At 40.0% G+C, this 17,843-nt stretch overlaps 1 protein-coding gene across 1 annotated transcript in view; it reads right to left on the reverse strand.

The window, feature by feature from the left end:
* Window positions 1-17,843, reverse strand: part of EXOC4 (exocyst complex component 4) — a 795,814-nt gene that overhangs the window by 74,625 nt on the left and 703,346 nt on the right. Inside the window, exon 15 of the mRNA XM_079150158.1 lies at window positions 737-878. Within this exon, the coding sequence (XP_079006284.1) occupies window positions 737-878 (142 nt within the window). The remainder of the gene's footprint in view (window positions 1-736; window positions 879-17,843) is intronic.

A 17,843-nucleotide genomic window follows, 5' to 3' on the forward strand; every position in this document is an offset into this window, starting at 1 on the left:
CTTGGAACAAAGAAGGCACTCAATAAATATCTATTGATTACATGAAGGAACAACTGAAGGCTTCCTAGTCCTCCTTCCTCCCATTTCCAGCTGCATAATCATAGAGGCTACCAAAGCAATTAGAGTATTCCTCACTGCAGGGAAAGGAACAAGGCCCAGAATATTTCACCTTTGAAATAATTTTCTTGAATTATTATTTAATCTAATCTTTTCATTTGGGTTTTAAATTTCTTGAAGGAGTGGATCCGGGTTCCTGCATCTGTAACTTCCTTTTCCCTTTGGTAAAAATATCAGTGACAATAGTCACCCTAAATGCAAAGCTACCACATTTGGAGCACTTCCTGTGTGGCAGACATGTGCTGAGTATTTATTATTTTGTTCAGAAGGTCTCTCTTAGATTAGGAATTACCATTTCCAGTTTTAAGAAGAGAAAACTGAGGGTTTGTAAAGTTAACTAGCTGACCTCAGATCACCTAGCCAGTTGGCACTGACATTCAAATCCAGTCTTTCTGGTTACAAGGGCCATGCCAACTCTGGAGCATCACACTCATAATACAACCCATGCATAATAACTTCACAGTGACTCAATAACACTAAAAATCATATTCACTGTAAAAAAGGGACAATATCAACAATAGGAAGCACACATTATGATGATACCTCATCAGAAATACACAGGTGATTTATGAATCATAATGTACTGACACAGCAAAGTCCTGTGTTTGGCTGGTCATACCTCACTTCCAGATGCAAGACCAGCAAGCAGCGGTCGGCCATATCCTGGAAGGACTTGGCGAGTTCACTCAGAGTCTGCATGATCTGCTCTGACACGGGGGGAAGGTCCATGTTCACGTGGCTCTCTTGAGCAGGAGAAAGCACTGGAAGAAGGGGTGAAAAAAGACATCAATCACCTCAATACCTGTCTACAGATGTTTTTGGAATACATATTATTTTGTTGTTCATCTTATTTTTATCTATTTGGCTAATGCTAGTGTTGACAGCAATAATAGTCCAAGACACGCTAGGCGATTTCTGTACTTGGTTAAACATGGAAACTCAGCTATTGTCTCCTGTCAACTCACAGAATGATAGAAACCGGATCTCAGAGTTGGAAGTGGCCTTACGGGTTGTGTGGACAGACCACATGGTCTGTGTTGTGTCTTCTGTACAGCTTCAAGTGGTTGACCAGCTTCTGGCTGGTTACAGGCTCACACAAAGGTTTGCAAAAGAAAACTCAATACCTTCTGAGGCAGACTGTTCCACCTCTGAAATATCTGATTACCTAATAACAAACCAAAATCTGTCCTCGTTAACTTTTCTTCTTTGGCTCTGATTCCATCCACCTCTACAATCCATGTCAGTGCTTCAAGTACTGAAGATCTTTTTTGACTTCTATAAGTCTTCCCCATTCTAGGAAAAATGTCCCCCCTTCTTCATTCACTCTTCAAATGACTGAATCATGTTATAATTCTCAAAATTTACTGACCAAAACATTCCGATTGATCTAAATCTCTCTTGAAATGTGGGACTCAGGACCAAGCATGATAAATTCCACAGAGGGTCATGACGTGCCTAGAGAGAATTATCAATTCCCTTTTCTGAGATGCCTTGCCACTTGCACTGAAGCATAAAATCTGGGGGAAGTGGTCGTGTGCTGCATGGCACTTCAACTCGTATACATGTCCTCAAAAGATCTTTTTGGAAACATTGGTAGAGCTACCTTCTAGATCTTTCCACAATAATTTATGAAAATATTTAATCACATCAGAACACTTTCTTCAGGAACATCCTGAATCCAAAAATGGGAACTATATTTGTTTATCTCCAAAGTTCAGTTGTATTTCCAGCACTTCACAATTTCTCAAAGATCACGAATAATAATTTGGTAATAATTCAAATTATCCTTTCAAAATTTCTCTTAGTTCTCTGAAGTCTCAAAGGTTGGTTTTGAATCCTGTCTCTATGACTTTCGTTCTATAAGCAAAACATAATTACTGACTTTCGTTCTATAAGCAAAACATAATTACTTAAGTTCTCTCTGTCTTAGATCTTTTGTAAGATGGGGATAATAGAACCTATATTATGGGGTTAAATGGATTAATATAGGTAAAATACACAATAGCATACAAAAAACTTAATATAAATCGGAAAAATAAGCAATTATCATTCTCTAGCCTGTTATTTCTCCAGATTAAGTCTTAATATGAATTATAGCTACAAATTCCTTACAAAAGAATTCCATGTGCCTTGAAGTTCAATTCCCATTTATCAGAATTTTTTTTTTTTAATTTTTTTCTCTGAAAATCTTCTCTATCAGAGGATATGGAGTCCTTTGGAAGAAGGGCTCCCTGGACTGAGGACACAAGGAATCTGGTGAGCCATTGCTGACTAACTGCACAGTAGCTTCACCTTACAGGGCAGGGAGTCACTGTCTGGCTGTTGAGGTGTCTACTGTTATGGTCCTTCAGTGCTATCCCTATTCCGAGACTGGGCCAAGTCCAGACAAGGCCTGGATAGATAATCCAAAGGTATAATTTATAAAGCTAAATTATCTTCCATGGTGGAACCAGACTCTAAATAAACCAAAATAATATGGTAAACACAAAAAAGTGAATGTTGTTCAAGGGAACTGATGTGTAGGGAGAAAGGAATGTAGCAATGTAGATTTTTAAATTATAACCAAGCTTGGTTTCATACTAGATATTCACTAACTCGATCTGCTGGAGACTGGATAGGACAAGACCTGCATCCCCTCTCTTATGTTAACATCATTCATGTTTGATTATAAGGCAGGATCACTGCCTTCCCAAAGCTTCATGTGGCAGGCAAGACAAAAGCAACTGTAAATAACATTGTTGTAATATTTCAAGGCATGTTAGAGTCTTTTAGCCCCTGGATTCCTCTGTCAAGGGACACTAACATGTGAATTAACTGGGGCAGGTAGAGCTAGTTATCTATGAATCAGTGAGAGTAGGCAGAAATAAGACCCTATGGTCTCACTCATGGCCTCAGGTCCAGAGCTATGCTAACTGACCAGACTCTATCAAAAATCCTGAACGAAACCCAAGCAAAAACTAAAACATTTCCCTTTCCTACAACAGAAAGATGTAATTCCATCATGTGGCAACTGGCTAGTGCCAAACTACAAATATAAGAAAAAATCCAAGTAAAGTTAGTCAACAGCATGTTAAGCTGCCAAGGTAATTAACCAACTTGCAAAGGGCAAGGTAAGAGTGGTTTTGAATAGAGGCACGCTGCATTCCATTCACTGTAATCTGCAGCAAAATTAAAACATTTTATTAAAGCAACACAGAAATTATGCCCAGAGCTCTACTGAAAAGCTGGTTTATGAATTCCTAAGGGCTTACTGAAATTTACGAAGTGTTCTTAATAGGAAGGAATATGTTGAGCAAAGAAATGCTGAGCGTGGCAAATATAGACAACACAAAACAATTAACTAGCTCTTAAATGTCAGACGGAATGCTACGAAAAGGCAATGTTGACAGAATCTGTGATATTATAATAAAAAAATTAGATTACCAGATTCACACAATATTGCACATTTCCTTTTTTTTTTTTTTTTTTTTAAGGGAATTGAACTCAGGGGCATTTGACCACTGAGCCACATCCCCAGCCCTATTTGTATTTTATTTAGAGACAGGGTCTCACTGAATTGCTCAGTGCCTTATTTTTGCTGAGACTGGCTTTGAACTTGAGATCCTCCTGCCTCAGCCTCCCGAGTTGCTGGGATTACAGGCCTGTGCCACTGAGCTGGGCTGCACATATCATTTTAGCAGCTACATGACTGCATATTTATCTAAGGCACTGGTCTTCACATCAGCACAGTCCACACGTATTAAGTTTTAAGAGTATTATACTTTATTTCTTAAAAGACATGCAGATGGAGTAACTTTTCTAATATTGGGGATGAATGACATCAGACCACTCATAGCATCATTAGTCTTCTTATGACCACTGCATGCAAGCACAGACCTTTAAGACTCCTGGCTAGTTGGTCATGTCAAGGTTCTGTAGCTTCCTGTACTAAACTGATTAGTTTACATGAGGAGGTTGATCCTTGGTCTCTGAGCAGACATTTCTTTTTGGGGAAAACAATAGGGAATTTCCAATTCCCTTCCCCTTGCTCACTCTACTCCAGTTTTTGGCCAGTGCACTGTTCGCACTGCCATCCCCATTTGTAGCTAGCGGTGACCACGTGTCACAGTCTAGCCAGTGACCTGAGTAGAGTCTTCTGTAGCTTCTATAAAGAGGCTCCTCATCCTTGGTGCTCTACCACTGAGATACATTTCCAGCCTTTTTAAAATAATTTTTTAAATTTGGAGACAGGGTCTCACTAAGTTGCCCAGACTGGCCTTGAACTCGTGATTCTACTCCTTTGCCTCCTGATACTGAGATTACAAGCCTATACCACGGCATCTCCAGGAAAGTTTTCTTTTTCCTTGACAAAGGAGAGGACTGAGGCTGGCGCCTCGCCTTTGTCCCCTGCTTTCCATTTTCTGACTGAGAAGGAAAGACTAAGAATCAGAGAGGTGCAGGTCTTACTGTTGAACCATTGGCCAAGACCAGTCTGCTTACCTTCAGAGTTCTTGCTCTTTTAGGAAAACGAACACATCTTAAAACTACTCAAGTTAAAAAACAGAACAAAAACACAACAGGAACTTGTGGCAAAGGGAAATCTTGTTTTTAGCCTCTGAAATTTTAAGTTCTAGGATTGTATTCTGAGATCAAAACCTCCTTTACCAGCTCTCTCACACCCTTGTTCCCATTACCTCTGCTGTTCAACTTGAACTCTGTAATCCCTCCATTTTCTCTGGTGGATGCAGTCCCTCTGTGGGCCCTCAGCATGGAGAGCTTGGCTGATCCTCAACCCACCCGAACCCTCTCCTTTCACATAACGATCAAAAACTCCATCTAACCCCGGGTCAGTTCTACAACTCACTTTTGAAAACAAAAGAACAGGGTGTTGCCTATAAACTGGGTTTCAATGGTGAACAAGGCTCTCCACAGCCCTTCCCAATCCTTCCTCCACTGCTTGGCTACTCCTCCCTTTCTCATCAATTTTTCCACATTCAGGCTGTTCTCCTCGGGCCCTTGGTCAGGCTGACTCCCTTATTTCTTCTTTCCTGAGGACCTCAGATGCTTATTAGGACTTCAAGAGAATTGTCAGCACTTGCTTTCTCCAATGTCCTGTTTTCTATTAACTGCTCAGTGTGCCATAATGTCTGATTTTTGATCTCCACCTCCTTATTAAAAATAAGAAAAAAAAAAAAAACTACTAATAGTGATTGCTATGGTTTGGTTCTGACTTAGGTGACTTGGTTTCCAAATGCACCAGTGTCTAGAGGTGGGGTTTGGGGGAAATGATTAGATCATAGGGGCTCTGATTTCATCAGTGGATTAATCCATTGATAGCTTAATGGGGGGTGGTGGAAACTGTATGCAGGTGGGGCACAGTTGGAGGAAGTAGGTCACTGGCTAGACTGTGACGCGTGGTCAGGTAGAGTTACAAACAGGGATGGCAGTGCGAACAGTGCACTGGCCAAAGGCTGGAGTAGAGTGAGCAAGGAGAAGGGAATTGGAAATGCCCTATTGTTTCCCCCCAAAAGAAATGTCTGCTTCAGAGACCTAGGTTCAGTCTCCTCATGTAGACCAATCAGTTTAGTACAGGAAGCAGGGGCTGTCTTCAGGGACTATATCTTGTCCCTGGCCCTTTCCTCTCTCTTTCTGTCTCTGCTTCCTGGGTGCCATGAGCTGAGCAGCTTTCCTCTGCTGCTTCCTTCCTTCATAATGTCTGGTCTCATTTTAAGCACAAAGAAATGGAGCTGGCTGACCATGACCTGAATCCTCTGAGAGAGTGAGCCAAAATAAAATGTTCCAGGACGGGGTTTTGGTTCAGTGGTAGAGTGCTTTCCTGACACATGTAAGGCACTGGGTTTGATCCTTGGTACCACATAATAAATAAAATAAAGTTCAAAAAAAAAAAAGAGAGCGAGCACCAGGTGCAGTGGTGTACACCTGTAATCCCAGCAGCTCGGGAGGCTGAGGCAGGAAGATCATGAATTCAGAGTCCACCTCAGCAACTTATTGAGACCCTAAGCAACTCAGTGAGATCCTGTTTCTAAATGAAAACCAAATGGGCTGGGGATGTGGCTCAGTGGTTCAGCACCCCTGGGTTCAATCCCTGGTAACAAAACAAAAAACAAAAAACAAAAAAAAAAAAAAAAAGAGAGAGAGAGGGAAAAAAAAGATTTTCTTTAAGTTACAAAAAATAAAAAATAGAAAAAAATAAAATAAAATGTTTCCACCTTGTTTATGTCAGGTATTTTGGTCATGTTAATGAAAAGTTGACTAACACAATGATCAAAGAAACACTAATTGCCAAATCCACTGGATGTTTTCCAGTCTTAGTCTCCTAAAAGCTCTCTGCTACATGTGACATCACTGGCACTTACTTCTTGAAACTACGTTTTATATGACATCATATTCTTCTGGCTATTCTTTGACCTCTCTGGCATTTCTTTCATAGTCTCCTTCACTGAATGTCCTTCCTTTAGTTTGCCCATAAATACTGGTGTCCCCAGGGAATATTCCCCTCCATGGGTCCTCCTTACTCCATTATGCTCTGGGTGAGCTCATCAATTCTCATCACTTGCACTGTTATCTATGACAGGATGACTCCTAAACCTCTGTTTGCAAAATATCTCTACCTGTGCATCCCTGAGGCATCTCAAATGCAACGTGTTCAAAGCTAAGCTCATTATCTTTGGCATCTGTTCTTTAACCTGAATTCCCCTTCTAACAGTGATACATCCCTTTAGGAATTCAAGCTGTAAATGTGAGTAGGATCTTTGACTCATTTCCAGCAATGGCTAATTTTATTTGCTAAACATGATCTAAACATTTTCTTAATATTTGTTATCTCTTTTCTATACTACTGCCACTTTGTTGGTTTAGACCTTATCTCTTCCGGGACAACTGGAATAGTCTCTCAAGTGGTGTCTGCCTCTTGCCTGACCCCTTTGCATGTAATTAAATATGAGTTAGATACAGTTATTGATCCAAAACACAAACTTGACTATGTTAATTTCTTGTGTAAACTGTATCAGTGTCTCCCATTGCTCACAGGATCAAGTCCAAGCTCCTCAGCAAGGCTTTCCAGGCTTTTCTATTTCTGCCCAACATTACAGTATCACATTTTCCATCCCTGTCTCCTTTCTAACTCATCCCTTCCCCAACACTGGCTCTCTTGATCTACCACTCTTTAAAACAAAATTTCCGATTACTTCATGCTGTTTCATAATTTTATACTTTAGCTGGTTCTTAAACCTCTTTTAAAACTACTCATTCTTTCCAGGATGAGGTCAGTGGCGCTTCCAGATGTTTTTGGCTGACACGATTCTAGCACAGAAGTTGTCACATTCCATTAACATTATCTGCTTATCAGCATGTCTTCCTTCCTGATCACTAACTTCTTCAGGCAAGGAATATATACACTCCATTTTCAAAGCCAGCAGAATACCTCCAAGGCACTATAGGGGCTAAATCCATTCCTTTTTAATTAAACTGAACTAATGATTTTAATTGACCAATGTGCCATGATGAAGAATTCACATAACACATTGATAAAGATCAGAAAAAAGAAGGAACAGTTTGCCATTTACAAGTGTAACTTTCTTCTTAGTTTCCTGGAATCAATCTAGGGACAGAGTGAGGATGATTTTCTACAGCTGATTTCCTGGGCTATTTAGGATGCTTATTAATGCAATTCTGCTTAAATCCTACAGCCTGAGCACTTTTCCTATCGATTGTGTTGCCTTTTGAAGCCTTTTTAATTTCAGAGGAGTCAGTCCACCTTTCTGCATCAAGAATTGGAGTCTCTCTTCTCTACTGACAAAATCCTTGGCATGTCAAAGACCCAGCATCTCTCAAGGAAAACCAAGATATTAACTGTCATGGAGAAGCAATCAGCTGAGGACATTAGGATGTCTCAAGTGGTTCCATATCCTAATATTAACCAGACTGAAATCTGTTTAGGCCTTAAAATTAGTCAAAATTGGACTCATTCAGACCCAGAAGAGCATCTGTTTTCAAGGATGCAGCTGCTACACTTTCAATGGCAACTTACTGTGACTTCTTTAATTGATTCATGAGGATGTCCTTGTGCATCTGCAATATTCTCTAAAACTGTTACAATATTAGCTTAGGCTGCTATCAGCTGTCATGAAAGTGATAAATTGAGAAGGGAAAGATAGTTATTATGGCAGGAAAAGAAAGGTTAACCCTGTGAATTCAAACTTTTTAGAAGATAGAAAAAGACACTGAAGAATGATCTCATGAGACTTTGTTGCTGGAAACATTTTAGGAGATCAAATTTTGATGCAATAATTATTTCTGAATCCTCTATTTGGTTGTACAGAGGCAACAGACACCATCATAATGATCTTTGCTCTAACCTGGAATGAAATTAGCTAATTTCCAATCTTCCATATTCCTGTTTGGAAAACTGGCAATAGCATCTTCCTAGCTCGCTCCTATGGAAATGTGGTATTAGGTCTTGTAAATGGTTTTGAGATCCTTTGCTGTTGTTACCAGGCTGCACACCTTGGTTTAAAAAAGTAAAATAGGAATACTGATGAGGTCTGTGACGTTAAGAAACCACAGGGCTCACAGTCATTGGGGACACTGACAGCAGTCCTTCCACCTAACTTCTTTCATTTCCCTGAATGCCTAAGGGACATGCGACTAGCAAGCTGAGCCCTGAGGTTGGGTGTGAAAGTGTCAGACATTATAACAACACAGCTCCAAGGTGCAACTTTAGTGCCACTTAGCTCTATCCTTGGACTTCCTCGTTTCTTTGTAGGACTAGTTTTGCTTTTTATTCATTCTCTTGAATTATCTGCAAAGGTACACAAGGCAATCTTCCTCCACTCTGGTACTTTGTACACTGTAGGAACTTAATAAATCCTTTTTAAATAAACTGTTTCCCTATTTATGAAGCCTACTGGCTTCTGGAAAGGGCAGGTGGTGTTCACTGAAGAATCTTCTGTCTTATTAACATGTAATTTGAATTAGGATAGCGATGTCCTTTCCTCTTTAATTACTCTAAGCTAAATTTTCTTCCTTTCTGACTACTCTTTCCCCAGACATATTTTCCAACACTCCCAACAGATCTCAGCTTCTGTTACTATTATCAATGCATTTGTTTAATTGCTCTTTCCTACCTTCCAAACCATCTGGAATCTAGTTTTGAGGGTTTTTGTTGTTGTTGTTTCTACATAAGGATGGGATCTAAGAAATACGTTTGAGAAGTTCTCTTCATTTTACTTCCTATTTCAAAAGCAATGGTTCTTCTGTCCCCAAAGAAAAACTACTGAACAAGCAATGTTAACCGATTTTTGAAAGCCCACAAGCAGATTCTTGACAAGAATTCTGATTTCAAAGAATGGGGACACATTACCTATTGTTCAGAATACATTCCATGCACACATACACGAGTATATAACTATTTCTACAAAGACAGCCTACTCTGTGAGACACACTCCCATCCAGTGAATTCTCTATCTTGAAAGAACCGTGCAGCAGCAAGAACTCCCAGGCTGAGCACTGCTGGGTTGGGTCCTCTCCTTTATCCTCTCTGATAGGAAAGAGGGGCAAATGGAAGGTACTTTTTAAAAAGGAGGGTGGGGAAAAGTAGGAAAATTCATTACCAGGAAGGAAAAAAAGAGAGTTTTGTGAACTGGAAGACCAGGGGAAAGTGTATTATTTGTATTTGCTTTTGTACAGTGTACTTGCTTAAGTGATATTATATTTATGTTAAAAATAGGTGCTACCTGAGTATGAAGGGAACACTTCATATGTGGGTATAGGAGGTACAACCAACTTTCTTTTCTGTGGTCCTGTTTGTTATTTAAATGATCATGTAGTACATCTCCCGTCACTATTGGTCATAAGACTATGGGCAATATGGCTTCCAAGTGTTCCACAGCATGCCTCCTCCGAAGTGCCACATATTACTCTTTGGGGAAAAAAGGATATGCCCATCCCACTCACTGCCCAGCTTAATGTCTCAGATAGTCAATAATATTTATTTGAGCATGTATTACTATGATTTCCGTCTCCCCTCCACAAAGACCAAAGACCAGACTCTTATCAAGAACTTGCATTTGATTTTAAGGATCCCACTTGGGAGTAATTTCCATCTCTAGGAAGCCATACTCATTTCCTACTGCCTCCCAGAGGAATATTATGTATTCTTTCACTGTTTACTACCTCTGGAACAAAGTCCTTAACAATTCTAAGCCTCGTTTTCCTCGTACAAAGGGGAACGTGGCACTTGCAGAGCGCCGGGCTGCCTTAGGCCTAGGGAATGCTCTGCTTCTCTCCTATCGACCTGGTGCGTTCCACCTGGTACCATTTTTCGCCTCCTTTATCTCTCGCAGGCTGAGATTCGTGGCAACAAACATGTTAACTTGTGCTTTCTGGCATCTCTCGTGGTATACAGTTCCTGCTTACACTTAGCAGACTGCCAATAATGCTCACTGAATTCCACGTTTAAGGACAAATCAGTTTTTCTATCACTTTAAAAATTACATCTTACAATACTTTTAACCTAAGGTCTTCCAAATAGTTCATTAGCCTAGAACAGGATTGAATGAAGCTCCAAAAAGGGTATAAGCACCTGAAACTGAAAAATTATTCCAAATATGAGCTACAATAGAAAGAACAAAGGCAACTCATGTGAGGCCCATTCAAGGCAAAACAGAAATAAGAGCCATGTTAAAAACGGATGGCTGTTCCCTTAGGCTACCATGGGATAAGAGGCCAATTCTGAGCCAACTGAACACTCTGCACTCTGCACAGCTCTGTGGAGAGACAATCTCATCCAGTCACTCATGAAATAGTGCTTGATGGTAACAGGTCTGAGCAAGCCCCAGGTCCTCCAAGCGTTTAGCTTCAGGGTCCTGTCTACATACAGCGCAAACCAGCCCCGACATGCGCTTTATGCACCTTGTGATTGATAGTGCAGACCTCAGTCTCTTCCAGTCCCAGTGAGAAATATTAAGATTGATTTTTTTTTTCCCTTTATTCCAAATAATCCTCCTGGAGGCTTGGTAAAAACCTCATCATCTACTAAAAAGGCATGTGGTGTGGCCAGTGCAGCTCTGACAGATGTGGAGAAGGAGTGTGGGGAGGTGATGAATGGCTCCTGTCCCGCTGAGGAGCGCTGCCATGGGCCTGTGGTCCACGTCCATGGCTCTGGGAGCCTGCATCAGAGGCTCTTAAACTGTTAACAGATACAGAGTCAGGGTGGCTTATTCAGAGGGCAAACTAGAAAATTAGGTCCATTTACAAATGGTAAAGTTGGACACTAATAAAGTCAAATACCAATAAAGCACGTTTCCAGTATGGCTGGGAAGAAAATGTCACAAATGGGGAAGTGGAGATAGAATTAGGAGTGAATTTCATGAATTTTCTTTTCAGGCAGCTGCATCACTCATGAATTTGGGTCTGAATTGGGAAATAACATTACCTTCTTGACTGACAGCAGACACAACCTAATTTTTGTCTTTGATGTGGTTTCTGGACCCAGACAGCACCAAGTATAGTAAATGGAGGTAGACAGACCCAAGTTCAAATTCTGACATTCTCATATACTATTTTTATGAGCTTCATCATAACAGATTCTTCATTTGCCAAAAAGGATTATTATATCTACCTCATAGGATTCTGAAGATTAAATACAAAAATACATAAAGAATTGAAAAAGTGTCTCACACATAAGGTCTTACTACATGACACAGAATCCTAGATGCTTGGATGCTCTGATCCTATTGCTGCATAGACAATATACAGACAACTGGTTTATCTGGAAGATTGAGCTGCTTTCACCAAGCATATGGACCATCACTGTGTCTATGCAGTAGGAAGAGGCTCCTTTGAAGCACGTTGAAAGAAAGAAAACACAGAGAGAATCAACTTACTGACACTGTACAGAATTGACAGGTGTAAATCATGTTAAAACAATTTCTTCTCAGTGAGGACAAATGTGGCTGCTTCTCCCACATGTCTCCTTTATCAGATACTCCCTGTGTAGGATAAACTGATGTGCTGGTACCTACACATATTGACTAATGCCTTGTGAAGGCTAATAATATTTGGCTATATCTCGTTGACACATTCATTCCAGTTTTGCCATATAATCCCTAGAACAAATAACAGCTCATATAGATGCTTCCCGAATCAACTTGAATATTTTAAACTTTAATATTTTAACTTCAGTATTTTCTAAAAATAAAAAAATATTCCTAATCTGGGTTTATATCCTTCATAGAGAAGTAATCATTGTATCTATCAGCTGATTACATAATTTCAGGATATTGCCTCAAAATCTAAATAACTTTTTCTAAGTAAAAGAATATGAGTGTTCTATTAACTATGAACAAATTCTCTCATCTACAACAAAAACATTTTCTTTTTTGATTGACTACCCTTATTTTTGGAATGGCCCAGAAGGTAGGTGTTATGTTCCACTTTAACCACTTACTAATTGAGTAACCTTGGGCAAATTGTTCAACTTGGGAATCAGAGTAACAATATTTTAAGCCTCGGGGTTGACTGTAAGGATTCAGGGATATTAAAAATATATGATAAGCACATAGTAAGTGCTCAATGAATCTAAGCTATTATGTGAAAGTCCTGATGGCAACTTGGGAAGAGTGTGAGGTTCCTGGACCTACCCTTTACTTACCAAAAAGCCTGTGAAAAACTTTTTAAGAGTTGTGGGGTTAGGTGTTTACATGGTTGACAGTCAGAAATGAAATGATATATAGACATAATTAAGACATTTACACTGATGTTTTGAACTTAAAATAAGGAATTATAGAAATATGAGAACCAGATAGAATTCCAGCAAGGTTGAAACCAGCAGACGTACAGGAGAAAATAGGAATTGAGGGAAACTGGCCTAAATTTTATCTTTTCATCCATGAAAGGGAAGACTTTCTTTAGAGTTGCCAACTCAGGAGTAGAGATGGCATTTCACTTAGGCATGAGGTAAGTGGCAATTTGGGGATAGCAAGGAATGACACTCAGAAGCAGCTCTGGAGGAGATAAAAAAGGTGTTTCTTACATTATTTTAAGGGTCATTCCTTGAAAAGGGACCAAGCTTGCCAAGGACAAGATGTGTACAGATTTCCCTTGTTCAGTAAACTGAACTTAGGCGACCTTTTAGGAATTCAAAAGAATATTCAACAAAGCTTTAAAACTGTTTATATACTTGAGAGATTAGGTCTACCTCACTCACATAGGACATGAAAGGTCAAGCTTATATTTATATTTTGAATTAGACTTCATATCATGACCACATTTTACTTCCCTTCTGCCAAAGATGTGATGAGGAAAGAAGAAAAAGAATACACACGGGTGCGATTCCTCGTGGTAGTAAGTGGGGGAGGGTGATGATTATTAACCTAAATAGCCATTATGGTCACCTACACACTTTTGATATGAAATGACAGAAATTGGTTTTTTTCACCTGATGAGACTAAAATTGGGTTATAAATTAGTTTAATATGCAGATCAAGACACTGACAAATCAAGCCTTCTATTAAAGCTTAAGACAGCTGAATCAGGCCTATTTGGGAAATGTTCTTATTTATTTACTACATAGGTATCTTGCTGTTTTAGTTGCTTTCTTGGAAATATGTTCCCCTTCATATTACCCTAGATGGAATTTACTGTAGGAAGTGAAGTGAGAAATCGCTTGGTGTCCTTACCTGCTATCAACACGGCACCCTCCCTGGCTGCTTTGTCGGAAGTATAAGAACATTTTCCAACCTCTGTCCAGCAGGGTTTAGGGTTTAGATCCTGCCACGGGGTGACGCTCCCAAAAGATGTGTAAGGCAAAAAGAAAGGGAAAGTATCTCCACTTGGAGTGGCAGAAAGATGCCCGGGCAGCTGGCAAATGAGAGGCTTGCCGCAGCTTCCACCAGAGTGCCTGCAATAGCTGCTGCCTCGCTGCAGGTGGGCAAAACCTGGGGTTGCACTTCTTGATTCTCCTGAAAGCCAGCAGCAACTCTCCTTGCCTTTTGCTTCCTTCCAACTGTTTTCTAAGCCCTTTCAGCAATTTTTAAAGATCTAATTCCCTGTATTCAGTTTCCTCTTACTTGGAACATTTTAACTGGTTTCTGTGGTCTTGACTGAGCCTCGATGAGTGAGAGAGATCTGAACGATGGCACCTCCAGTCTCAGTATTAGGAGGGGAAGGGGTGGCATGAAGGGTCACCAACAACCTCTGTGCCACTCTTTAAAGGAAGGTGGTAAGCCCCAAGGCAAGGGTCTGCAGAAGGTGCCCTCAGTCCTTAACCCCCATTGTCTCAGTCTTGCTCTTCCTCACCTTAACCAGGGATGCTCCATGTTTATTTGTTACATAATTAAAACTTGACCATAGAATTCTGCTGTGAGAATGGGTTTTGCTGCTGTTTTTTTCTTTTCCTAAAGGTATTTACAAACCATTGCTTTTGAAAAGGAAGGATCTGGTTACAAACAAGTTTCCACTCTTCAGCAGGCTGCCAAACTAGGATTAAAAATTGAAAATTTAAATTAGGGCACAACTCCTATAGGCTGAGGATGAGTGCCAGGAAAATCTATTTAAACAGTATTTATTAGGAATAAGTGATCAGTTTTCTCCTTTTTCTTTGTTATTTGGTTATATAATCTCCAGTAATATTTACTACAGAACAGATTACAAATTGCTCTTACTATTGATAACACATTCCAAGATTCCAAGATTCCCTTTCAAAGTAGATTCAGTTTTTCCTGTAGAAAATATTGTACAGAACAATTTTTCTTTCCAATTTTTTTATAAAATTGTGCCATGGTTATCTTTGATATTTTCTACATAAATCTCAGCTTGAAGACATAGACCTTACTGGCACCTAGGTCAATTCCATATCTTGCTGTTATGAATAGTGCTGTAATAAACATGGGCATATAAATACTGATTTCATTTCCTGTGAATATATACCCCAAAGTGGGATATGGATCATGTGGAAGATCTATTTCTAGTGATGTGAGGAACCTCCATACTGGTTGAATAGATTTTTTTTTTAAATGTGATACACACACACATGCACGCACACACAATGGAATATTATTCAGTCACAGGGATGGAAATTTTGTCATTTGGTGCAAAATGGATAGACCTGGAGGACATTATATTAAGTGAAATAAGCCAGACATAGAAAGACAAGTACCACATGTTCTCTCATAGTGGAAACTAAAAAAGTCCATCTGACAGTAGAATAGTGATTACTAGAGACTGAGAAGTGGGGACAGGAGGAGGCTGGATAACTGTACCAAAAATGCAGTTAGAAGGAATAAATTCTAGTGTTCTCTAGCACAGTGGGGGCAACTATAATTCTCAATAACCCATTATATATTTTATGAAGAGCTGGAAGAGAGGAGCTTGAAGGCCCCAAATATAAATAAATGGCAAGGAAATAGAAATGCCAGTTATCTGGATTTGATCAGTACATACTTAGTATACATTTGCTGAAATGTCACATCGTACCCTATATGATTATTGCATGTTAATACAAAGAGACACAGACCTTACAAAACAGATTTCTTAGCAAGGTCACTCAATTTTGAGTTGCTTTCAATGATTCCATAAAAGCTCAGATTAACAGTGACTTTACCTTCCAAACAGATACTTTGCTCATAAGTGCAGTCATAGCTTCTGGGCTCCACAGTTTAGACCACCTGCCCCTTTGCAGCTAGGTTAAAGGCATGAAATTAATCAAGAATCAATTATTAAGGAAGAATAGACTAGTTCTTGTACTCAGGCTCACTCAGCAGAACGTTCACTTTTTTTAAAGCGAACACTGAATGAATACTGGTTGCATATCCTTCATCCAAAAGGCTTGGGGTCTGAAGCATTTCAGATTTCAGATCTTTAATGGATTCTAGAATATTTGCATAGACTTTACTGGTTGAGCATCCCTATTTTGAAAAGCCCAAATCCAGAATACTCCAAAATCTGAAACCACTTGAAATGTTATCTGTCATTTGAGATTTTGGATTGTTGGTTTAGCCTGTACTCTTAAATTTTTCCATCTTCTTCTGCCAGATCGACTAAGTAGAATTTGGTTTGATAGGATGCAAATGCTAATTTAAAAACAGATTCAAATCTATTTGGATATTCAACATAAATATTGAGAATGTGGTTAAGACTTGATCACCAATGATAAAGATATACACATCTATATCACTAATTATAAGGATATACATTGTCAGTTTCAGCTAGTCTCTTTCTGTGGTCCTTGGCCTCCTGTGATACTTTCCCTCTGGTGAACCCATATTGGCTCTTGACACTCATTCCATTCTTTTTTTTTTTTTTGTACCAGGGATTGAACTCAGGGACCTTTGCCCCCGAGTCACTAGGATTATAGGCCTGTACCCACACCAGGTTCCCTTTTCTGTGTGCTAAGAATCACGATGATTCTAGGGCTCATGGTCTAACTTAGGCTGCACAGTCTACAGTTTCTAGAATTTCTTCTTTTACTGTTTTGAGAATGGAAATATTTGCTATAATCTGGTGTTTGGTCATCTTTTACATAATCCACAATTTTTCAATTCAGCAACTTTCCTTAACACCTTCCGATTTGATCTGTTTGAGCTCTGCTTTAAAGAAGCCAGGAGCCATCTGGTACTTTCCTCACAACAGTCACATACCATGGCTTGTCCTGTCCTTTTATGTGAGGTACAGTTTTCTCCCTAAATAAGACAGAAACAGAGGGAGGCATATGCTTCTGCTTCCTATTTATGCTACACTCACCGCGTCACTGATCGGCAGGTCTGTTTCACGTTCTTTCTGTGCCCAGCATAGCCACACCCCATAGCGGCTGGGGACGACAAAATGCCCACCAAGTCATTCTGTGCTTTAGTTTGCCTGACAGTGCACCAAAGGCTCGCCTTCCTGTCGAGTCAGCTATGCGCTCATCTGTGATGAGCCGAGTCCCCAACGCAGACTTTTAGAGAAAAGCAACTTGCTCTGAACTACTGATAAAGGACTGGTAAAAGTACGGTCACCTCAGAAGGTGGAAATCATAAGAACAGAGGATGGACTAATCATCTAATGTGACGGATGCTGACAGAATGGAAAGTACAGCTATGAGGAGGAGAAAGGGAAGCAGGGTAAACTCTCTAAAATGAGAATGTAATGAAGACTAATGGCTTTTCAATCCATGTCCCAACTCTATCACTGGCTAAGCATAGATACCTTTCAGGCCTCAGTTTTCTCATGTGTACAATGGGAATAAGAAGGTTGGCTTTCTCATGAGCTCAGAAAGTGTCTGTGGGGATGAGCCAAGAGACAGCTACAGGGTGAGGTACAAAAGGAAGGCTAGGGAGGGTCCCGCACCCAGCCTTTGGCACCTCAGGAAGTCAGAGAGAAAGGGAACCATTTAAAAATGGACTCAGCAACCTCAGATTTTCCTTGGGATCCTAGGACTGGTGGTTTCAAGGAGGAGAGCAGGAGCCGAGTGAGGCTCTGAAAGTGATGCAGACACATTTGAGATGAGGCTGTGATAAGCAGACCTGCCCACAGTCCCATCAGCTCAGCAAACACTCAGGACAGAGACGGTGCGGACTGCCACTGGTGATAAAGAGCTGGCTGAACACTCGATTAGTTTTTCATTTTGTGAATTAATGTCCTTCATGGAGTGTGTACACTAACCACTAATGAATTATCTCTTTCCAACTGCCTGGGGTACTCCTCACTGACTGCAAGAAGGCATAAATTTCACATGGAAATTAGCACTT

This window comes from Sciurus vulgaris, assembly GCF_902686455.1.
Source record: "Sciurus vulgaris genome assembly, chromosome: 8".
In the NCBI taxonomy this organism is placed as follows: domain Eukaryota; kingdom Metazoa; phylum Chordata; class Mammalia; order Rodentia; family Sciuridae; genus Sciurus; species Sciurus vulgaris.